This window comes from Mustelus asterias, chromosome 26 (genome assembly GCF_964213995.1).
Source record: "Mustelus asterias chromosome 26, sMusAst1.hap1.1, whole genome shotgun sequence".
Taxonomy (NCBI): domain Eukaryota; kingdom Metazoa; phylum Chordata; class Chondrichthyes; order Carcharhiniformes; family Triakidae; genus Mustelus; species Mustelus asterias.
The window spans coordinates 26,352,227-26,377,773 of record NC_135826.1 but is presented as its reverse complement, the minus strand read 5'-3'; the positions used below and the strand labels follow the sequence as shown (position 1 = coordinate 26,377,773).

Sequence of the window (25,547 nt, the reverse complement as noted above, 5' to 3'; positions counted from 1 at the left end):
TGCTTAGGATGAGTTAAAGAGCCATGGCAAACATTGCTCCACAAGCTTTCAGGTTACTGACCCACTAATAGCGTGTCTATCCCATTGAGAGTGGACCCAGAAGTAGAAATTCTGCTGTATGGTTTTAAAATTAGCAGAGATCAAAGAATGGATTGCCTGCTTATCGACTCCAATGGGAAAAGCGATGTGTGTCTTTAAATTAAAACCAAGTATGAGGAGAGCTAATATATAACCGCAAGTAATATGACTATGCATCCATCCCGTCCATTGATGCAATCAAGACCAGATTATATTTAACCCCGAGGCAATCAGTGACATAAAATATCTTTACAGAAACTTTATTATTGCATGCTACAGAATAATACCATAAAACTTTGTAAAATGAGGATGTTCATTATAGATACATAGACATGTAGTGCAACTGTCATGTGGGATTTGGCAATGTGCTAGAAAAGCAAACTGTTCAGTTACTATCAGGTAGACACATTCGCGGAATATATTACAAAAAATATTGCTAAACCAGAAGAACACATTCAGAGACAGTGAACTGCAAGTTGTAAAAAAAGATAATTGCAGGATTTTTTTTATTTATCATAAAAATGAAAGCATGCTACTATATCCGTTCTTCGAAAGTAGAAAATTAAGAATAATTAGTTTAAGGCACATTTTGATAATTTTTTTTAAACATATATATCACTTCATTTCCTACACTTATAAATACGAATAGAAAACAAGGATAAACCCAGTAAATTGTAAGTAGGCAAAAGTGCTTGCATTGTTTACAGATACCCACAGCATATACAATAGCTACAATCAATAGAACCTTTTCGGTTAACAAAATAATTTATGTAAAAAAGTCAAATGTACTGTTTAATGAACAAAAAGCAACATGAATCATTAATTCATGTAGACAACCCTGATATAAAAGGTAGAAAAGGGCCATTGGATTGGTTCCTGAGGCAAAGAGATTTTATAGCAGGCAACTTAAGATGGTGAATACTTTGGTATGTGTTCTATTCTTGTTAGAATACTTTGTGAAAGTAGTAGTATAAGGGCACAAAAGCAATTAATCTCTGGTTTCTAATATTACAGTGCATCCAAAATTTCAAATGGCAGATTAAAGCGGTTTTTAAGCTTTACAACAGTCCCTGAATTAAATTTGTTTAAAATTACTTTTAACAACTACTTGATAGAACATTTATGGTTGGGTGGCTTTTAGTCAGCAAACATTACATACATCCGCCCTATTTCACCATCTTCCCCTCTTGTTCCCTGTCACATACACACCACTTGTATCGGATGTTCCTTTCTGTTACGTCAAGCAGAGAAACGTAACTGGGCTTGTGGGTTATAGAGAATCAATAATGCTACGCTTGAGCCAAGCTTCAAAGTGAACTGAAGCACTCTGGATGCTGGCAATCGGCCTTTAGGGTGTTTTAGAGTGTTCTTACAACCCACTAAATAGGTAGAGGAAAGGTTCAGGATATTTATTTTGGATCCATTAGATATCAGCTAGTGACTTTAGCAAGTACAGACTAATGTAAGTGTTTATGTCGGTGCTTCATTTCTAACCTAATTCATAAAACCACACTTATCTCCCCATTCCTTCACCAAGCAATTGCAGCATCGTCATGTCATATTGTTTGATTCTAATGCTAGCCATTATGTCACAACAGATGGAACAATGACCATTGCACACATAACCCTCTGACATTAAATCAAGTCGTCATGTCCGTCACTGTGCTTAAATGGCTGGAATTTTCCATCTCTCCCGTGGCAGGTGGCTCGCCATTGGCGGGATCTTCTGGTCCCGCCAAAGTCAGTTGCCATCTGCGTCGGCCGCCAGCCGTGCCACCAGGGAACCTACCACAGGGGTGGACCGGAAAATCCCGCCTGCGGGAAGGGCCAGGAAATCCTGCCCAATGTCTGATTGACAATTAAAGGTCAGTATTCTCTCCCCCACGCCCCCCCTCCAAACCACTCCCTTGGTCCAAGGCAACAGTAAGCCAGTTATTGCTGCTGAACTATTTATTATACCTGTTTAAAAAGAAAAGTTTATATTTGCTTGAATTTACTTCCATCAGAACTCTGGAGTAATCAGTGGGAATGCATATATTGAATTATTTTTAGGCACTGGATTAGTTGTCTTGGTGTTGTAACCAATGTTTTATTGTGACCCTTACATGCTAAAAAACACAATTAGTGAATCACACAAAACACACACAGGATCAGCCTTGAATAAAGTGATTCATACAGTACTACATGCATGTCAGTTTAACTGAAGAATTGGGATGCAGATTTTCAGCGGCTTTGGTGGTAGCACGTCAGATCATAATTTACACCCATAAAAATAATGGCTTCACAAATACCACCATTCTGATTCTATTCTCTTCCAGTCTATAAGATAATTTTTCTGTACCTGAGTAAGTGATGCGTGTCAGTGTGAAGTCAATGTAAGAGTTACTGAAGGATCAAACCGCTTCTAGTCCCAGTGATTACTCCCGGTTTTGAATGGTTGTTTAGTGAAAGGAACATTTATTTTTCAACCTATAGTAAGGAACCTGACTTTCATAAAACAAGTCTTTGGGTCACCTCCAAGCAGATTGGTAGGTTTACAGAACCAATACCCGTCACAACCTGAGCAACAGATTTTATTTCATGAAAAACCTCCAGCTTAGAGTCTTTTAATCAAAAATGTTGCATATTTATTCCAACCTTTGCCGCTCATCTGCCCTAAAATGGCATTGCTAGTGACTTACTAAACAATTTTAGAAAGAAAGAACAGAAAACTTTCTGCTGCAGTTTCTCTGAATTATTGGTGAGAGGCTAGTGCAGTGAAACCTGCAGGACAGACATGGACAGAGTTAGGGAGAAAGAGTAATAGAAGTGACATTTTAAGGAAGGAAAGTAATTTAAATAACACAAAATATTACTTTATTTCATTTATAAAAGGAATAAAAACAAGTTAAAAGGCTGCCTGTTCCACCAGAGCTCACAAGACTGTCAAATCAGTTATGCTTTGAACACTCTTAAACAAATCGCTCTTCTACCTCCCGCCAGCCACCAACTTGCCTCACGTGGCTCTGCAGGGACCAGAACAACCCGATTTTAATTTGCTTAAACTCCCAACATTAAAATCAAGGGCTGTAAACCGGCACATTCATGTGGAGTGGCGCTACACAAGAGTGAAGTTTCCAGGTTCAGGTAATATTTCAAGGGGGACATACATGAGCAGATAACGAGACTTAAACCAGCACTTTCTGCAACTATACTCCTCATAAGCTATTGCAAAGTTGTTCCAATATTGTTGAAGATATGAGAAATATCCTTAAGTCAGGCAGTTGGTAACTCTGGAGATGTACATCATGTCTTGCTGCTTTCCACAACATATACTTATACCACATGCTTAAAATATATAACTTAGAAACAAATTTACATCCATATGATACTACAAGCGCGGCAATGTAAAAAATATCACCACAGTTACCAGACCATGTGTGGTATAAAACCTGTTACGATCTTTTTAAAAGATGACAGAGTTTATATATTTATAATAGTTGTATGTTACAATGTTGCACTTTGTTAAAGCATATTAATTGTACATGGATAGTTTACTACACTAATTACACTAAGTGCTTATTTAAGCCCCCCCCACAAAAAAAAAGTATTACATGAAAGGTGTGCAGAACAGCAGTTGCATGACAGCAGAGAAAATGGAACTCTTTCTCAGAAATACAGCTTTTCTAGCAGGTTTCCAAATGATACGGCGAGTGCTGGGAAAGCTGGCTTTCAATCTCACTAGGTCGGGACGAACTTTATTTTTCAACGGTTGAATCTTGTTATCTGTCACTTTGTACGATTTTCCCTTCTTGTAGGTTTTTGACTGTGCAAATCCTTGCGGAGGTCTCATCCCATATCCAGTTGTAACTGAACAAGTGCTTGGTTGATTACAACAACAGTACCAAAAAATACAGTGAGAGAAGGGAAGAAAGATGTCAGCTGCTGATAACCATGATGTGGATAACGCCATACCAAAGATTCAAAGGTTGAAGAAATCCATCTTCAAAGGCTGCAATCTTTGAAAGCAGCTTTGATTGACTCAGTTCTGATCTTAATGCAGGCAGTGTCATTGAAGGGAAAGATCTATGACTTGTCAATTTTCAGCCTGAATGTCAATATGGTGAGAAGGATTTTGACTGGAGTCAGGCACTTTAAGCAGAGCAGCATCCTAGCCTTTTGCTATTCAGCCAGCTTCCCAGAGGTGTGATGGTTGCCCATACTGAATAACACTTTGTCGATCTTGATTTATCATTTGTTCTTGCTCTACAAATGGATCATAATCCAGCCCTAACAGCTCCTGTAAAACTTGCACGGGATCAAAAGTATCCGTTAAAATTTGAGTATTGCTGGTAAACGCCTGCTCTGCAGATAAACAGTTCTGTGCATCGCCTTGACATATCTGCAGTACTTGATTCGCCAGTAGCTGCCTATTCTCCTCTTGCTTCTTCTTTACTGCCATGTCCATTTTCTTCAGCTCACCCACGACACTATAAATGCAGGCCTCAGGAATTTTTATACCTGTGGAAATCAGCAGGAAAGGAGTTTGCTTAGGTCAGTGAAGTTATTGCTGAAGTCAACTCTTTCATCAGAAAATAGTATTATAATTGATAGGAGCAGCCAAATCACAATAGGCACTTGAGTATCACTTGGTGTGGTAGGATTAACTGATGGCTTCAAGTGTGTAGGTTTGTGGTCTCTTACAAATTGTATGTTAAGCTTACTTGGGGACCCATCATTTGTTGAGAGGGCCTCCCCATAATGTACCTTGAGCACTCGCATATATTTGTTGCATATGTTAATGATTTAGGCCCAAGTGTGGAAGGCGTGATTGAGAAATTTGCAGATGACACACAAATTGACCATGACTGTGTAGTTGACAGCAAAGAGGATAGCGGTCAACTCCAGAATGATATCAATGATTCGGTTGAGTGGACAGAGAAGTGGCAAATGGAATTCAATCCAGAAAAGTGTGCATGCCAGAATCAAACAAAAACAGAAAATGCTGGAAAATCTCTTCAGGTCTGACGGCATCTGTGGAGAGAGAATAGAGCCAACATTTCGAGTCTGGGTGACCCTTCATAGAATCCCTACAGTGCAGGAGGAGGCCATTCGGCCCATCAAGTCTGCACCGACCACAATCCCACCCAGATCCTATCCCCAAGTATTTACCCTACCTAGTCCCCCTGATACTAAGGCGCAAGTTAGCATGGCAATCCACCTAACCCGCACATTTTTGGACTGTGGGAGGAAACCAGAGCACCCGGAGGAAACCCATGCAGACACAGGGAGAACGTGCAGACTCCACACAGACAGTGACCCGAGGCCAGAATTGAACCCGGGTCCCTGGCGTTGTGAGGCAGCGCTGCTAACCACTGCGCCACCGTGCCGCCCCTTCGTCAGAGCGTCATCAATTCATCTGTGGATAATTTATAATTAACCCGGTTTCCTCCCACAGTCCAAAAGGCGCGTTGGATAGATACATTGGCCATGCTAAACTCTCCCGCAGTGTACCCGAACAGGCACCGGAGTGTGGCGACTAGGGGATTTTCACAGTAACTTCATTGCAGTGTTAATGTAAGCCTTACTTGTGACACTAATAAAGCGAAGAAAATTTTGACGATCCCAAATCTGCATGGTCTGAAATGCCAAAACTTTGAAAATTAGACCTTAACAAAAGGAGTGTAATTTTGTTTTCAATATAAAGAAAACTAATCGAATAAGTAATCTAAAAAAAACTTTAAAATTGTGTGTAGTATTAGCATACAAATATAGCCTTTCTTTGAACATTGTTGTAACATAAATTAACCTATTGTAAATTGGTTGACAACTAAGATAAAATGAAAGACAAAAGGATATCATACAAAGATGTGAAGTTATAGCCAATGTTACACACAGTAACTGGTAAGTATCTGTCTTTTAGCTTCCACCACATGTATAATATCTCTAACAAAGCCTTAGTTCGGTTTCTTGATTTATTACTTAAGATTTTACAGTAAAAGTAAAAAAACACTAACCACAATGAGACATTTAAATTGCATTCTTAAATTAACTAACAAAAAAGTTAGGCAGGCTATATTTAAACCAGTCATGGAAATGCAATTTATTTTCAGTCAATATATTATGCCAGATGAAACAGACATTGAGAACATGCATAAATAATGTAGCTGCAATTCAGTTTGTTAGACTGAGTGAATCAGTGCATTTTTGTGAATAAATTAAAGAGATAAAAATTTTAATGATGGCTCCACTAGGGGCAAGTTAGCATCTGAACAATTTTCCTTGCGGAGCTTCTCTTCAGCTTGCATATACTTACCAACTTGCTTTCGCTGCTCCTTGGTTTTGAGACGTACAATTTGCAAGTGACTGGAATTTGTAACGTCAGACATAATGTTTCCGACTTTATTCCAAACCCTTAGTAGAGCCCCACACAACATATAGTAATGGCGCAGCCTCATGCCTTGAACGCACTCCTTCCCTTGTTGCACTGTTTTACACTTCCCATTCCTGTGGATGATAGAAAATGCAGGTTATTTCAGTCTTGTGCACGACACTTCCCATGGGTTTGCTTCCAAAGGACATTTATATTAATTATATATTATATTAATTCTGACCCACCACAAAAAGGGGCTACAAGACAGAAACAGCCATACAGGGTCACAGTAATAATATACTGATTACACAGTTGGAGTCATAGAATCCTACAGTGCAGAAGGAGGGCATTCGGCCCATCGAGTCTGCACCGACCACAATCCCACCCAGGCCCTATCCCCATAACCCCATGCATTTATCCTAGCTAGTCCCCCTGCCACTAAGGGGCAATTTAGCATGACCAATCCACCTAACCTGCACATCTTTGGACTGTGGGAGGAAACCGGAGCACCCGGAGGAAACCCACGCAGACACACGGAGAATGTACAGACTCCGCACAGACAGTGACCCATGCCAGGAATCAAACCCGGGTCCCTGGTGCTGTGACGTAGCAGTGCTAACTGCTGTGTCACTGTGCCGCCCTCAAATAAAAGATAAGATTTTGTGGACCATTTTAACAGACAAATCAATTCACAATTTAGTTAAAATAAAGAACCAAAGATGGCATATCAATCTACTAAGCAACCATGCTCTAATATTGAAAATATTAAGCATAAGATCCCATCATTCATGTTTAACTATATCCATGGCAATCATGCAGAATACAATGATAATGCAGGCACACCAGTCAGCAAAATGGAAATCATATTCCTTTATCCAGTCAATCACAACTAGACTAAAGATCAACCAACAGAAAAGTAAGCTGGGGTGAGTGGATAGAACATAGGAGAATACAAGAAACAGGAGCAAGAGTAGACCACATTACCCATTGAGCCTGCTCCGCCATTCTATATGATCATGGTTGATCTTGTGTTTCAACTCCATTTTCTCACCCACACCCCGTATCACTTAATTCCCTGAAGACCAAAAATCAGTCTAACACCAGCCTTTAAAGTATTCAACGGTGGAGCAGCCACAACCGTTGGGAATAATTTCTCACCTAAATGATAGTCCCTGCATCCTGAGATTGTGCCCCAGTGTTTAGATTCCCCTATTAGTAGAAACAATCTCTCAGCATCTACCCTGTCCAGCTCCTTCAGGAGTTTGTAGGTTTCAACGAGATCACCTCTCATTCTTCTAAATTCCAGAGAATATAGACCAAATTCCTCAGCCTCTCATTAAAGGACACCCCCCTCATCCCAGCGAACAATTTAGTGAACCTTTGCTGTTCCGCCTCCAATGCAAGTATATCCTTCCTTAAATATGGAGACCAAAACTGTACACAGTAATCCCAGATGTGATCTCACCAAAACCCTCTACAATTGCAGCAAGACTGTTATTCTCATACTCCAGTCCCCTTGCAATAAAGGTTAACAATCAATTTGTCTTCCTAATTGCTTGTTGCACATACATGCTAACCTTGCGTTTTTTATACAAGCACATCTGAGTCACTTTGAACACCAACACTTACAAGTTTCACACAATATTCTGCTATTTTTATGACCAATGTGCGTATTATAAATTTACATTTCCCTCCATTATACCTCCATCTGCCATCTTGTTGCCCACTCACTTAACCTTGACCTGTGCCCTCCAAAAAGGTTACCTTTCTATCTAGTTTTGTATCATCAGAAAAATTAGATCATTACTCTCTGACTCTTCATCTAAGTTATTAATATAGCTTGTAAGTAGCTGAGGCCCCAGCATTGATCCTTGAGCACTCCATGGCCTACCAGCTTGAAAGTCCTGTTTATTCCCACTCTCTGTTTTCTATCCATTAACCAGTTCTCTATCCATGCTATTGTCCCAGTACCACAAACTATAATTTATTTATTAAGAATCCTTATCCACACAAGGTTAATTTCTGAAGGAGCCATTATGAAAGGGAAACGACTTGAAGCACATTCATTCACACTAGCAAATCCTTACCAAGCTGCGTGACTGCATTTTTGGAAGGAGTAATTGTACAGGTTTTGCCAAATATCTTTGGCTTCTTCTGGTTCGACCTATGATACATAAGGAAAGTAAATAAATAAAGTGTTAAATGTAAAATTGCAACACTGCTAAAAATAATGAAAATTAAAAAGATTTTTTTGCACTTTTAATTAATCTGGTTCTGTAGAATTAGTACAAAACAATTAATTAAAAACCAAAAAAGTTTTCATATTCCAAGTCAAAGCTTAGATTTTTTTTGCTAATCTGCAGATGAGAATTAGCAATTAGTGTTCAATGAAGTATCTAAATTATCCTGTGCAGATTTGTTTAAAATATATTCAAAACATTTTTATTAAAACTATAATATCCTTGATATCCAAGTCTAATCTTTGCGAAAATTAAAATGCTGGTTTAAGTTCATGTTAAACATTATAACTAACAAATGTTTAAACAGTGTCTCGATATTAAATAAGATTCAGGGAATTTCAATATTAATAGAAACAGAGAAACTAGAAGCAGGAGTAGGCCATTCAGCTCTTTGAGCCTGCTCCGCCACTCATTTTGATCAAGGCAGATCATCAAATATTAATATTCAATGGAGGCTGGAAACACAGGGTGCCACACTGATATTTTATACAACATCCAACTGAAGTAGTAATTGTGTAAAGTAAGATACTTTGCAACAAAGGTAAATGCATGAATCTAATACTTTAGCATTACCCCATTATAAGGCTATAAATTATCACCATTTATTCTGCTTTTCTAATACAGAAACTTAATTCACACAAGCAATGAAATTAAACTTCTTCAAATATGTTTTGTCATATTTTGCCAGGTTATTATTGGTTTGACATGAATGTTACTTACATATTCCAAGAACAAAAATTTATAGGACATTGGCCATTATCATTTAAATTGGTTGCTGTACTCCAAATATTGCCTGTTTTACAGAGAATCATTATCTCCATAAGGTTCTTTTGGATCATTGTATTACATGGTGGAGGAACTAGCTCATCAACTGTCAACATATTATACTATGATTTTAAAGATACAAAACCAAAAATCAGAGTGTAATTATAATATATATATATATATATATATAGAACTGGCAAGTCTTTTATATGTTTGTGAAACATTCTGATGCAATGACACAATAGGGGAGGTGGTGGCCTAGTGGTATTATCGCTAGACTATTAATCCAGAAACCCAGCTAATGTTCTGGGGACCCGGGCTCGAATCCCACCACAGCAGATGGTGGAATTTGATTTCAATAAAACAAATCTGGAATTTTAAAGAGTCCGCTGATGACCATGAAACTATTGCCAATTGTCAGAAAAACCCATCTGGTTCACTAATGTCCTTTAGGTAAGGAAATCTGTTGTCCGTACCTAGTCTGGCCTACACGTGACTCAGAAGCCACAGCAATGTGGTTGACTCTCAACTGCCCTCGGGCAACCAGGGGTGGGCAATAAATGTTGGCCAGCCAGTGACGCCCATGTCCCACGAATGAATTTAAAAAAATGTATCAAACTACTGCAAAAGTATCAACATTTCTCTTGCTCCTGGTGTGTTTGTGAACAAAATAGACATTTTCCAACTCATTCCTACATATAATGCCAGTGCTTCTTTAAGAATGGCAGATCCAAAATGTACAGCTAAATATTTTTTGGATGATTATCGTGTCAGCCATAGCTGCCTCGCAGTTTAGTCTGAGTTCCAAGATTCTGGGTTCAGGTCTCGCTCCTGGACTTGAGCACACAAATCAAAGCTGTCATTTCAGTTCAATGCTGAGGGAGTGCTGCATTTTTGGAGGTGCCCTTTTGGATGCGATGTTAAACCGAGGCCCCTACTGCCTGCTACACATGACACTATTTCGATTAAGAGCAGAGGAGTTATCCCCAGTCCCCTGGCCGATTTTTATCCCTCAACCAACATCATAGAAAGAGATTATCTGGTCAGGATAACACTGCAGTTTGTGGGAGTTTGATGTGTGCAGACTGGCTGCTGTGTTTTGTACATCACAACAGAGACTACAGGGGCAATTCTTCCATCTGTCTGAGGCGCACTGGAAACCGGCGGGAGCACCAGCTAAGTGATTTAAATCTACTTTTAATGTAATTTAAATCTGATTAGCGGGCCCGGGACTGAATTCTCAGCGCCCGCTAGCATCTCTCACCCCGTCAGGAGTATTTCACTCCAGTCGGGTTCAGACTAGCTCCCCACTTTTGGAGAACTAGTGGGACGACCCTGCTGGAGTGATGGGGGGGGGGGGGGGGGCAATCGGGGCCCCGCAGGGTGATGGGCACTCTGGCAGTGTCAGCCTGTGCCCCTGGCTCTGGCCAAGGGTCAAAGTGCCCATACCCAGGGGCACCTTGGCATTGCCCATCAGGCATAGCGCATACGGAGAAGCCTGGAACTGTCCGCCTCTGGCATGAATAGGCCCTGCCCCTCGAGCTTGTAATGATATTCCCGATTGTGACCTCTGCATTGCACAGAGTGTGGGAGATTCTTGTCTGAAGTCGCACTGAAAAAAAACCCAGCATGATTTACACCGGTTTTCCCATGAATTCAACAGAGAACTTCTTTGGGAGAATTGCGGCCGACACTTCAAAAAGTACTCCCTTGGTTGTAAAGCGCTTCAGACATCTTGTAGTGGTTTAAAACTCGATAAAAATGCAGGTCTTTCTTTCTGGGAAAGTGGGAGTTGCAATCATTAGTTGTCGGCCAGGGTCTATTTTTATCAGACATAATGGCATTACCATACAACCAACAGCATCAAACGTCACTTGGTATTCATCAGCCCAAGTAATATAACCTTATGGCGACAACAATAAAGCTTTTAGGTGTGAGGGGATTTCTTATTAACTGAATTTTACAAACAACCAAAACAACAAAACAATACTCACTCTTTTGTATTTCTTCCGCAAGTTATCAAAACTTTCTGGTTGTATTTGTTTGCCAATATTTGGTTTATACAACACATAATGCTTCACAGTAATTTGCTCAGCCAAAAGTGCAAAAGGCTCATTTCCTCTAAGCTGTAAAAGAAACAATCAATAAGAACGTCTGAAGATACAGGTTTAAAGTTTATTTATTAGTGTCACAAGTAGGCTTACACTGAAATGAACTGTGAGAATCCCCTAGTCGCCACACTCCGGCACCTTTTTGGGTACACTGAGGGAGAATTTAGCACGGCCAATGCACCTAACCAGCACTTCTTTTGGACTATGGAAGGAAACCGGAGCACCTGGAGGAAAACCACGCAGGGATAACATGTAGATTCCGCACAGACAGTGACCCAAGCCAGGAATCGAACCCGGGTCCTTGGTGCTCTGAGGCAGCAGTTGTAACCACTGTGCCGTCCAGGGTAGTAGCTTAGGCTCGAGTTGCCTAAAGCGTAGGATTTGAGACCATTTTGGTGTAAAAATCTTACGATTTCATATACTGTAAAGCAGAGGCAAATCTACAATCCTGTAAAATCACTTTTGGCCAGATAGGTATGCAAAGTTTTAAACCGTCAGGCAAATATTCAAATGTATATGACACATTTAAATTTTAAATATTATTATTTGAATGTAGCATCTGCTTCATTTAATGATGTGATTTGACAAAAATTTTTTTATTGAAACGGATCTGTTAATGTCATACATTTTCCTTTCTTTTGCCATGACAATTCAATTCTACCTCTAGTAAGAGGAGAATGATAGTGGCCCTCGATTCAAAGTACTGCACTTAGCAAACTGTTTTACTCTGATCTGCCCACACCCTTTTGCCCAGGGCGTTTATATGGGCGGCCCAGGCTTCTCGGCCTTTTGGCTAGGATCAAGTGTAGTATCGACATGCTGTGCTTGGCTGAAGTCATTAGGTTACATTTTAGCTTCATTTGAAGCAATTTTTAAAAGCAGCATCTCGGCCTTTTGGCTAAGATGCAAATGAGATCAAGCCTTGGAGGAGGAGCTATGCCTACTCCAATCAGCTTGGATCATGTAGATCAAGCCCAAGACAGGAGGTGAGAGCCCTGTCGTGTCAGCTTGGATCGGGAATGTCTCAACTTGTTGAGACTTTGAATTGGACTTGATTTGATTGAATTGGAATTTTAAAAAAAAAATTTATATGGGCGGCCCAGGCAGCTGCTTCATTACGTTTTACAAATTTTTGTTCCTGTGAGGTATAAAAGACCCTGACTACAATCTTGAGCTATGAATGGGTGCACTGCACATGCTCCATCCCGTCTTGCCAAGCAGTGGGAGCCCTTAACCAGCAGTCCTTAAAGGAACAGCTGAAGGCTGCTCACGAAATGGCCCAGCTAGAGTGCCAGAGGGTGTAAGGTTGTTTCTCCTGTGTCCAATCCAGGCCACAGCTGGAACATCCAAAGGTACCATATACACCCTCTGCTGCCCCCTACCTGCCAAGCTTCAGTGGTTGGCTGGATCACTGTAGCAGGTCACTAATTTTCTATCCAATCAAATCTAGTGAGCTGCAGCATGCTTGACACTCGCAAGTCTTTGGCAGTGCAGAAATGGGGGGTGGGAATTTTCCTGTCCCGCCCACCATGGAAATCATAGCGGGGGGGGGGGGGGGGCAGATCATGCAAAGGTCCGTTGACCTCGGTCAGGATTTTCCAGTTTTGGGGCGAGCACGGCTGGAAAATCGCACCCAAGGTCTTTGCTTCTAAATGGCTCTGGCCCTCTGCTGGCAAGGAATGCTGGAAGCAAATTTGCTCTGACTGCTGCCCGCACATTCTCTGCCAATAATGATAATCAGCTGTCATGTGATCTACAAAAATATGAAGACTTGTATTTTTTTGTCCCCATCTTCTGTTGTAAGTGTTCAGAGTTGGATAACTCTAACTATTTGTAGTGCTTAAATGGGGGCAGAAAGACGAAGGAATGCTCCATTTTTGTAGAACAAAATGACGCTTGCACCAACATTTTCCTTTTTGTTACTTTAGTGTCCATTTTTGTGTCATCCACAAAGAACCCAGAGAAGAATCTCTCCCTCTGCAAGCTTGCTCCAGTGACATAGATTCCCAGAGTGGCTCCACCATGAACTCTAAATCAGCCTGGAAGATATCACTGAGCAGCCTAACATGAGAAACATCACTGAAAATTTAACAATCTAAAGCCTAGTCTCGCTCGGGTCAGGGGTTCCAATATTGTCCTTTAGCTGGTCTGAAGTCATCCTCCCCCGCTGCCGCTTCCAGAGATTGTTGGGGTGTTCCCTGCAATTGATGTCACTAAAATGATCTGACAAAATAAAGAAACTGTATCGGAGAATCATAGAATCTCTAGAGTGCAGGAGGCGGCCATTCAGCCCATCGAGTCTGCACCAACAACAATCCCACCCAGGCCCTATCCCCGTAACCCCACGTGTTGACCCCATGAGTTCCCCTGACACTAAGGAGCAATTCAGCATGGCCAATCAACCAAACATGCATATCTTTGGGTTGCGGGAGGAAACCGGAGCACCCAGAGCAAACCCACACAGATACAGGGAGAACGTGCAAACTCCACACAGTGGCCCGGGGCAGGAACTGAACCTGGGTCCCTGGCACTGAGAGGCAGCCGTGCTAACCACTGTGCCACAAAGGGCTTTCCATGGAGCAGGAAAACTGAGATTTTAAAATAAATGTTTTTTTTTGCTGCAGGTTTATTTGTTAAAATGGAAAATATTTTGAATATAAGTACTCGGGTTCATCTTCATTTCCCTTTAGTGTACTCAATTTACACTCATCTGCACCACAGAAGAAACTCCATCTTAGCTCCTATGATTCGCTTTCCTAGATTATCATAATTACGTGGCGCACAGCAAGGAACAGACAACAGAATGTGATACTAACCCGGTGTGAAAGGTAGAAACCATCATTAGATCCTGTCAAGGTGAGTGACTTCTGATAAGCCTCCTCCCAGGGCATGCCCCTATCCACACTTATCTGCAGAAAACAAAATAAATTGACAACTTTTGACCAATACTTTCATTCTTTATTTTCTTCCTTCAGATGTACCTTTTTACTGCCATTATCATATCTCCACTTTCAGTCATTAACTACAGGTTGCTTTCCACCTAATGTCAGTATGGTCTTATTGGTCAACAAGGGAGGGGGCGCGGGGTCACTCTTACCAGAATTTGGCAAAGTGTCAGGGTCTGACTGAAAACCAGCCTGCCTCTCCGGATTCTCTGACACTTTTGTCAAAACAAAGCGTTAGGCATGCTTCATTCACGCTGTCATGCTGAGGAGCAGGGCCTAAACATCCCGGTAAAGCCGGCTGCAACTCACTCCCCACCAAAAGGAGGTCCCCTAGGCCACTGCCTGGCTATGTCCCTCTCCCCCAGGGGCTCTACTCACCTTTATGCCCCCAGGGTGGGACCCCACAATAGCTTCACGTCTGGGTGAAACTGTTGTCAACCTCACCAACGTGATATCATGTCAGCGAGGTACAAAGATACGCCTAGGGAGGGATATGTGTGTGTGTGTGTGTGTGTGTGTGTGTGTGTGTGTGTGTGGAGGGGGGGGGGGGGGGGTGTGCATGATATGTAAATGTATTAAAATGTATTGAAATCAGGTTCATGTCCATTATGAACATGAATCTGATTATATTGCCGGTGAGAAGCGGTGATAACAAGATTGTGATCTTGCCAGAGAGATTCACGGTTTCCGGGTTTCGCGGGATCTCGAGCCCCCACTACCAATCCGGCGCACAGAGAGAGTGGGCTCAAGATCCTGTCACATGGTCTCTAATAAGGCCATCTTCTGCAATAATTGATTAGATTATCTTTCCAGACAGGTTGGCTGAGAACGAGAAGAGCTTAGCACTGGCCTGCTGTTCTAATCTAGAAATGAGTGAAATGCTGCTCTATGCCGAGACATCGTCATGCATATCACTGAAATAGTAAAGATTTGCTAAAAGTGCTTTACTTATACAAGTCTTTCAGTTACACCATATGGTAACGAGCTACCAGAGATCCTGCATAACAATAATTTACCTTATAGAGAACGACTTGTCCATCCTGTGGGTGCCCTGGTGTAAGGAAAACTTGCTGACTTTCCTCATATATCTCTTCTACTCCTGGAGCTAGATCTAATGAAATAGAGGAGACACAATCAAGTAACCCATTGTGTTCGATGTGCCAGATCAGTGTGTCAAGGCAATGGAAGATCAATTAATGCTACCCCCAGTACTTGCGTAGGAAAGCTGGAGGTTAAGCTCCGACTGTAGCTGAATAGCAAGGGCAAAGATTACACACAGGCTGAAAAATAAGATTCATGCTGAAAATCAGTGACGTGACAGCTCTGTCTGCTGGTCCCTGCCTGATTGACGCCCGGCTAAAATTCAGCATCAGATCTCACGTAAATTAAACTGATGAACCGCAGATGGTAACCGGGTTATTCCGATGCAGCTCACTGGCTGGTGCCTGGCCAGCTTTAGCAGCTGGCCCACGTACAGGTGCTGGGAGAGCAGACAAGAGGAAAGGAACAAAATTGGCAGGACTTGCAGATAGTGAGGAGCATTGTCAGAGGCTACAGAAGGATATAGAGAGGCTGGAAATTTGGGCAAAGAAATGGCAGATGGAGTTCAATCCTGATAAATGCGAAGTGATGCATTTTGGTAGAAATAATGTAGGGAGGAGCTATACGATAAATGGCAGAACCATAAAGGGTGTAGATACGCAGAGGGACCTGGGTGTGCAAGTCCACAGATCCTTGAAGGTGACGTCACAGGTGGAGAAAGTGGTGAAGAAGGCATATGGCATGCTTGCTTTTATAGGACGGGGCATAGAGTATAAAAGTTGGGGTCTGATGTTGCAGATCTATAGAACGTTGGTTCGGCCGCATTTGGAATACGGTGTCCAGTTCTGGTCGCCACACTACCAGAAGGACGTGGAGGCTTTGGAGAGAGTACAGAGGAGGTTTACCAGGATGTTGCCTGGTATGGAGGGGCTTAGTTAGGAGGAGAGATTGGGTAAACTGGGGTTGTTCTCACTGGAAAGACGGAGGATGAGGGGAGACTTAATAGAGGTGTATAAAATTATGAAAGGCATAGATAGGGTGAACAGTGGGAAGCTTTTCCCCAGGTCGGTGGTGACGTTCACGAGGGGTCATAGGTTCAAGGTGAAGGGGGGGTGGGGGGGGGAGGTTTAACATGGATATCAGAAGGACATATTTTACACAGAGGGTGGTGGGGGCCTGGAATGCGCTGCCAGGCAAGGTGGTGGAGGCGGACACACTGGGAACGTTTAAGACTGATCTAGATAGCCACATGAACGGAGTGGGAATGGAGGGATACAAAAGAATGGTCTAGTTTGGACCAGGGAGCGGCACGGGCTTGGAGGGCCGAAGGGCCTGTTCCTGTGCTGTATTGTTCTTTGAAAGGGGGTGCTGCCAGACTAGCAGCCGTCCACAACACTTTTATGGAGCACGCCTGCTCTGTCTGCCATGCCAAATAAATGTAACTTTTAAAAGAAATAAGAGCAGAAAATGCTATAAAAATTCAGCAGGTCTGGCAGCACCTGTGGAATGAGAAACAGAGTTGATGTTGAGTCTGAATGACTCTTTTTCAGTCACACGGACTCAAAACATTAACTCCGTTTCCCTCTCTCCACAGATGCTGCCAGACCTGAATTTTTCCAGGATGTTGTGTTTTTATTTCAGAGTTCCAGCATCCGCAATATTTTCCTTTTGATTTTTGAAAGGGTTGTTTCCCATATTTTCAGTGTACCCCAGTGGTCCTCTGGGGTTAGACCTGCTCATGATCTGGCACAAACAAGTGGAATTTCAGTGGCAAATTCTGCCCATCACTTTTAATCATGGTTCTACCACCCACATTAGGAGACTGATTCATTCAACCAAGGTGGCTAAAACCCTTTTCATGTCGGCACTCTGGACATCTAGGTCGACAGCTTCTAATTTGGTGGCTGGCACAAGTCTAAGGAGATCAGATGTGGGAGGTTGTGACTTGAAATTTGTTCCCGTCAATTACCTTACAACCTAAAACACAAGCCAAGTGGTGTTGAATCTGTCCCCCATACAATGGGTTTAGGAAAGACGCTAGGGCACATATCAACCTTCCTTCCCCACCCCAGGAGGTCACAGTCGTCACTAACTTGAGGCTTACAGTACTTTGACTCTTGCCCGAAACAAGTGCAAGCTGCAGCTGACTAATAGTCAACAAGTTAAGATCTAGTAGCTGCCGGTTGGCACTCAGGTACATCCACTCACGACAACCTCTATTTAACAGAGGTATTATCATGGCAGCAGAATGATATATTGCACAATACACAGTACAATATAAGTCATCATTTGCATTACTGTGAACAACGGAATCTGAAATTATAGAATACCTACAATGCAGAAGGGAGCCATTCGGCCCATCGAGTCTGCACTGACAACAATCCCATCCAGGCCCTATCCTTGTCACACCACATATTTACCCTGCTAATCCCTCTAACCTACCATCCCAGGACATTAAGGGGCAATTTAGCACGGCAAATCAACCTATCTTGCTCATCTTTGGAGTGTGGGAGGAGACCGGAGCACCCGGAGGAAACCCACGCAGACACGGGGGAGAATGTGCAAACTCCGCACAGACAGTGAGCCAAACCGGGAATCGAACCCAGGTCCCTGGAGCTGAGAGGCAGCAGTGCTAACCACTGTGCCACCGTGCTGCCCCTTCAAGTACTACACGCATTGAAAAATGCATTAGGCAAAACTGAATACAGAAGTATTAATGATCTAAATCACTCTTTTACCATTTGCAGTTAATTATTTTTTCTTCCATATTGCAAAAATCTATTTTCCTATTTATTTCAAAAACTGCAATAGGTTCTGTGAAGCACTTTTCCTTTAGTGGGTTCTAATCACTTATGACCCACATACATGTTCTCTCTTTCACTGAATAGCTGTGATTTAAATAAGCAGCATCAAATCTGGCATTCGCAACATTTGCGCACAAAATAAATTCTCTGCATTTTTAACGAGTCGCAGCATTGTAGAGATACAAGGAATGAGAAAGAGCGATGACCCTCTGCTGTTTATAAAGGGCGGCATCATACCTAGAATTCCCATGTCATATTTTCCATCTTTTTTGTCCTTTTCAATCAAATAGTCGAATGTGTCTGTAAAATACTGAAAAAGTGCATTTTGCTTATGAACCTCGAGTCCAAGAATCCGATTCAGGAATTTGGTGATGCTGCAGTCTGAAACGAAGGAAGAACAAAAATCACATTAACTCACTTCCGTCTCAAGATTGTTTATTGCCTTTTTTTTGTCAAAACGAGTATGGAGCAAGCCTCTTCAACAAACTGGCCCAGATTAGTGTTGGCAAATCACCTGGATTGTCCAGGAGCACCCCAGAATTGACGTTGCTATGAGCAACCTGGGACAAAACAGGGGAGTAGTGAAGAGATGGAATAGCGGTGACACAGTGGTTAGCACTGCTGCCTCACAGCGCTAGGAACCTGGGTTTAATACTGGCCTTGGGTGACCGTCCGTGTGGAGTTTGCATGTTCTTCCCATGTCTGCGTGGGTTTCCTCCGGGTACTCCAGCTTCCTCCCACAGTCCAAAAATGTGCAGGTTAGGCACAGTGATTGTGCTAAATTGCCCCTTAGTGTGCCAAATGTGTAGGTTAGGTGGGATTAGCTACCTAGTTTACCACTATGGTAAGTGTGTGGGGTTACAGGGATAGGGCAGCACAAAAGGTCTGGGTAAGCTACTCTGTCAGAGAGTCGGTGCAGACTCGATGGGCCGAAGGCCTCTTCTGCAGCGCAGGGAATCTATGATTCTATAAAGACCCATCCTCAGCAATTTATCCAGTGAAATTGAAGCTTAATGTAACCAAGCAGCTTGAGCAGAATGCCACCTGGGTGATGAGGCAGAGGAGACTTACTGATTATAGTAGATACCTGAAGCTTTTATGCTTCACATGTATTCACATGTAGATTGTCGCTCTTCATTGAAGTACATAATTATATTTAAATTCCCACCACTTGACACCCAGTGCCTCTATAATATCTTCAACATAGCCAATCACTCTGGATTACAGATGCTGCCTGGTGTACTGAATGTTTCCAGCATTTTCTGCGTTTGTTTGAGATTATAAAGTATGAACCACCTTTGGATTCTTGGAGGTGGCGGAGGCTCAGAAAGTGCAGCTATCAGGGGGTGAGACTCAAGAAATTTCCCAATGCCGAGTCCATTCCTACAACTTAGTAGAAACATTTTTTGACAGGCTTACAGGAAACAAAGACACTTCGCGATTGTAGGATAAATGTAATAATAATTGTAAATTGTGATCAAGTGGAACATGATCAAACTCCCACCCACGCTTCCAGTCAGAGTTGCAAGCCTAGCTCACTTTGATATGATTTGTGCATTAAGCCACTGTCGGTGAAAAGCAATTGATTATCAAAGGATTTCCGATAGTAAATCCCTAAATTCAAATTGATAATTGGGTTAAAAAAAAAAACTCTCACCTTTTTCCACATTGATGCATCCAAAACGATTTTCTTTGCAGAATATACCAACAGCCATCAGTCCCAGTCTCATGTCTACAATACAGATGTTTCTTTTTAGATTCCTTGACTGAATATTACATTCTACAGAACACAGGCTGTTACAGACATGGAAAGATAATTTGTCTTCATATTATACTATATACTGGATGTTACTTCATCACTATAGTTAAGTTAATTTACAAAAAACAATATATTAACAGGAATATTTCAAAATAGTGCATTTAAGAGCAAAACTAATCACTTACAAATGATTTTAAATATGTGTCTATACTCTACAATAAGAAGTCTCACAACACCAGGTTAAAGTCCAACAGGTTTATTTGGTAGCAAATACCATAAGCTTTCGGAGCGCTGCTCCTTCGTCAGATGGAGTGGAAATGTGCCACATCATATACTCTACAAACCATAGACCGGGTAGGGGCTAATTACTTACCATCGATAAAAACACTGGGACCTCCAATGTAATCTTTTGGTGGTTGTACTTTATTTTCAACCTGACCTAAGATGGTTTTAATGATTTTATCCAGTGCTTTGCTTCCATACTGTTAGAAAATAAAGTAATCAGTAAACAAAAACCAAACATCAATTCACCTCAAACACTAGGAAGTTAGCGAAGTATTTTAACTATGTAAATTCTCCCACAAATTACAAAATATATTTGATATTTGGATAATATAAAGTAAAATTGCCACCTAATTCTGTGAGCGGTGCACTTTTATATTTTTTTTATAATTCTCCATAGCACCGTGGTACAGGGGGTCATTCAAGAGGAAAAGGAAATGCAAAAGGAAAAGTGGTAATGGTAGGGGACTCTATAACCAGGGGGACAGATAGCACCCTTTGCAGGATCAAGTAGGGTCAAGAGTCCCTCAGGGTGTGTTGCCCAATTGGTGCCAGGGTGAGGGACACTTCGAACCGGCTTGAAAGAATATTGGAGGGGGAGGGGGAGGATCCAGTTATATTCCATGTTGGGGCCAATAACATAGGCAAGAGGTCCTGTTTGGGGAATCAGGAATTAGGATCAAAATTTAAGAACAGGACCTCAAAGGTTTAATCCTTGGATTATTACTTGAGCCACGTGTAAATTGGGAATAAGAAAATTAGGAAAGTAAACATGTGGTTAAAGGAGTGGTGTGGGAAAAAAATGGGTTCCATTTCGTGGGGCATTGGTATCAGTATTGGGACAGGAAAGAGCTGTACCGTTGGGATGGACTCCATCTGAACAGATCTGGACCAGTATCCTAGCGGAAAGGCTAAATAGGGTGGTCAGGGGAAGTCAATACAGTTTCAAAAACAAACAACAGGATAGAGTGTAAAGAAACAGTCAGGATCCTACTTCAAGCACGACAGGCAATGGCAAAACTATTAGAAGTATATTGATTAAACCAGCAGATAGAAATAATAAACAGGTGAATCAGCATCAGTGTTGAGGGACAGGTTAGAATGTACGGCCCAAATAAGAGTTCTATATATAAATTAATGGAGTGCAAGGAATAAATTAAATGAGTTTCATGTACAAATTCAAACTGGAGATTATTATATAGTAGCCGTCACTGTGACATGGCTGCGGGATGGTTGATTCTGGGAATGAAATATACGGGGTTATAAGGCTTTCAGGATGGATAGGGAAACTGACAGAAGGGGTAGGGTAGCTTTACTGATTAGAACCAAAATCACTTCAATGGTGAGGGAGGATATAATGAGGGGAAAGCATCCAGTGAGGACCTTATGAGTGGAGCAGAGGAACAGTAAAGGATCTAAAACTGTAGTAGGTTTGTATATAGACCTTTTGGTAGCAGCTCTGAAGTGCTAGATTATATAAATGCAGAAATTAGGCAAGTGCGAAGCAAAGACAGAGCAGTATTAATGGAGGACTTTTAACTTTAACATAGATTGGGAGAGGCAGACAAGCAGCTGTCAGAAAGGTAGTAAATTTCTGGAGTGTGTCTGGGACAATTGTCTCCAGCAATATGTCCTGGATGCACAAGGGGACAAGCAATATTGGATTTAGTAGTGAGTCGGATTTAATTAGCAATCTAATTGTGCAGGAACATTTATCAAATAGTGATCATAACATAATCGAGTTTAACATAGTGTTTGAAAGCAAAACACACAAATCAGCTACTAGTATTTTAGATTTCGGTACGGCCGACTTTAATGAGATGAGTAAACTTGAACAATCTGCCAATGGCTAAAACAACTAAAGAACAGTGGAGGATATTTAAAGAAACATTTAAAGCAATATAGAACCAGTTTATACCCGAGAAGAAAAACCCAACTTCACAGAAAAAAACAGTCCTGGACAACTAAGATGATAAGGGGCAGCATTAAACTTAAAGGGCTTGCAAAAAACAGCACAGATCCTACTGAATGGGTAAGATATAGAGACCAGCCAAGGGCCACAAAGTTGTTTATAAGAGCTGCTAAAAGGGACAATGAAAGAAAGCTTGCAAGGGACATCAAGGATAATAAAAGTAAATTTTATAGTTACACAAAGGGAAAGAGGGTGGTCTGGAGCAATGTTGGCCCACTTGTAAGGGTTGGGTGGATGTTACACTCCTTACAAGGTAAATGGGAAATTCCATTATTTTTTAAGGTTCTACAATCGTGGTGAGGGACTGATGGAACTCTTATGCGATTTAAGCATCATCATCATGGTACACAAAACAAAATTATGGAGAGTTACAGATGTGCCTGAAGTGTGTTCTTGACTTTTAATGTGTGCATAGCTGCATGTGGCATCTCATGCACACAACAGGAAAACAACATTCCTAACAGCATTGAGGGTGCACCTACACCAGATGGACTGCAGCAGTTTAAAGGGGTGGCTTCTCGAAGGCCATTAGTGATGGGCGACAAACAACCCACAAATAATTCTTAAAAATGCTGCAAATTTAGCTGCTTTCAGTTTTGACCTCCTCTTATTATACATGTACAGGTGCCTGGGTTAAGAAAGTAAACGATAACAGAGAAATGTTAGTCACTACCTTGTTATCAAAATTGTATTTGCTGAGGTCTCTGGATTCTGTTGCTCTTCGATCACCATGAGTCAAAGCACCCTATGGAAAGAACGCATTTGTAATTCTACAATGGCAGCAAATAAACCTCTATTCCAAGCAGGTCTTATATTACTTATCAAAATCCCTTCACTGCCTGCTTGATGGAATTTTCAGGCATGATACATTTCTGTATTAGTAACTCAACAATCTGACCAAAGGTTCCAAAACACAAGATCAAAACAGCTTTTGTGTTTTGCAACTAAGACCAGAAGGACTGTCTCGAGTTGAACAATTGCATGATTGTGTGGCGTGGGACTGAGCTAATTGCATCAAAGGAGAACCTAGGATTGATGCCTGTGTGCTGAGTGGGCTGATCTCAGCCACATCATGACATTTAGCCAGACTGGGGATTTAAAAAAAAAAAATCAGCAAGGGTTCCACATGATGGAAAATGAAAATGTTGGGAAATCTGGTGAGAACAGCTGATGCTTAGTTGTGATGCTTCTCACAAGTTTCTGGACAGTTAGGAATTCCCAGTCACGTTCAGGGGGAAAGGAGTGGAACTATATTCAGCAAATTCAACACTTTCAGAAGGAAAATTTTTGGGTGCAGGGAAAAGAAAAATAATGCACCTAAAACAAAGTCTGAAGTGATTCTCAGGAATCTCACATTTTATAAAATACATCAAGGTTGCAAAAGTTGTAAATTTCATTGTTAATATTAATATTAAAGAGCATATGGATGTCAAACATTGCCAATCTAAACTACTAATACGGTCTTTAAAAACCGTAGGTCTACAATGAAAGGATTATAGAGGAACCAAACTCCAGTGGTGAACGCATTACTTTTCTTAAATCACCCAAACTTTGCAGATAATATCAGTGATCATTTCCCTGCTGATTTTATTCCTACTTGGAGTATTCTGTGGTCACTTTGTGCTGTGTGGGCTGCCATTGAACCGTTCTGTAAGTAGAGTATGTAAAAAAGGTGGCAATGCAGATTCTCAGTTACTTGTCTGATGTGGTGGTTGAAGAGCCTGCGTAAATAGAGTTAAAGCTTTTACACATTACACTTAGTAAAAATAATGAGATTACCAGACTTTCCAAACGCTTAGCAACAATAGAGGCAAATCGTCTTTCGCCTGCAAGCTCAGAGATGAGGAATATATATTCTGGGGCGGACACCTGGTTTGACCTGTGAGTACGACCTGAAAGAGAGAACAAAAATGAAGACACAGAAGAAATGCAACATCAATCGCGTTTGAACTGTGGGCTAAAATACTGTTCACAAAATTGTCTATAAGGCGATCATTTGGTAAAAAATAACTTTTACACTGACTAGCTGATGACAATGGGTTCTAGTTTTCTGTGAGCAATGTCAGCAGCCAACATGACAAAACTGTGCCGAGATCACAGATTCAATATAGTACATAAGGAGCATGGTTCGCATTTACCTCAATGTGTACTTCCAGCTGGCTATTCGTGCAGCATATTCTCAGGATTTGAGTAATGGTGAAGTGGGGAATCATACATGACCGCAGCACCATGGGGAGTGGTTAAGAAGAGGAAATTTAAATGGGTGCACTGGGAAATGGATTCAGTCAGTTTCCTACATGGTGATGCACAAAGCTGTGCTGAAGTGGAAAGGTATCAGGAGGATTAGCTACAACATGTTTGACGTTAAAAGGACTTTTCAAGTTGTTGTTGCGAGCCTACACCTATGGCCCTGAAGTAAATCTCACCATACCGCAGAAAAATTAGACACAACTGCTGTATCAACACATGCTAGCATTTTAAAAATACTGACAACAGACAGAAAGGCAGAGTCAGTATCGACATTTCAATCTAATTGCCAAAGTTTGCCACTATCTTAGAGGCCGGGTGCTGGGGTGCAGGAAGGGGGTGGGCACAGTAAGAAGTCTCACAACGCCAGGTTAAAGTCCAACAGGCTTATTTGGAATCACGAGCTTTCGGAGCTCTGCTCCTTCATCAGGCGAGTGGACAAGACTTTAACCTGGTGTTGTGATTTTTCCTTTTGAGCCCACCCCAGCCCGAAGCCGGCATCTCCACAGAAGGGGGTGGGCAGCATACCCAAATGCTCTTTGTGCCTCTTCTTAATCTCACCCAGCATCCCACCTTCATGTAAAAAGGGCAGAACAGAAGGAAATCAGTCCAGCCCACTCTCTTGCACCCCCCACCCCTCTCCCCCACCCCTGTGGCAGGGGTTGTGGTGGGGTGGGCTGTTTCAGAGCATAATTACCAGAAGCATAGGTGTGGACAGTTTGCCAAGTGGGAATGGAATGTGCAAAGCCAAAGAAAGAATATAAAATATTTGTTTTTAATTAAACAGACCAGACAGTAAAAGAGCTTCCACAAATGAGAGCAATCATTCAGGTCTTTTAAAAAAAGTCTTTATAGAATTGGCCTTAAGCATGCACTGAAATCCAAGTTAAATTCTAACAGTTATTCATTGTTCTGTCTACAGAATCTATATTAAACACCTTGGACTTTAGC

At 41.6% G+C, this 25,547-nt stretch overlaps 1 protein-coding gene across 6 annotated transcripts in view; it reads right to left on the bottom strand.

The window, feature by feature from the left end:
- Positions 1–322: 322 nt before the first annotated feature.
- The window catches only part of LOC144479522 (protein strawberry notch homolog 2-like), a 160,204-nt gene continuing 134,979 nt past the window's right edge, over positions 323–25,547 (bottom strand). For all 6 annotated transcript variants that reach the window (XM_078198297.1, XM_078198301.1, XM_078198298.1 and 3 more), the window contains 11 exons: positions 24,129–24,241; positions 23,023–23,094; positions 20,469–20,577; positions 19,994–20,068; positions 18,574–18,717; positions 15,508–15,602; positions 14,363–14,455; positions 11,430–11,561; positions 8,518–8,594; positions 6,374–6,564; positions 323–4,578 (listed from right to left, as the gene is read on the bottom strand). In XM_078198297.1, coding sequence (XP_078054423.1) covers positions 4,244–4,578; positions 6,374–6,564; positions 8,518–8,594; positions 11,430–11,561; positions 14,363–14,455; positions 15,508–15,602; positions 18,574–18,717; positions 19,994–20,068; positions 20,469–20,577; positions 23,023–23,094; positions 24,129–24,241 — 1,436 coding nt within the window. In that variant the 3' untranslated portion in view covers positions 323–4,243. The remainder of the gene's footprint in view (positions 4,579–6,373; positions 6,565–8,517; positions 8,595–11,429; positions 11,562–14,362; positions 14,456–15,507; positions 15,603–18,573; positions 18,718–19,993; positions 20,069–20,468; positions 20,578–23,022; positions 23,095–24,128; positions 24,242–25,547) is intronic.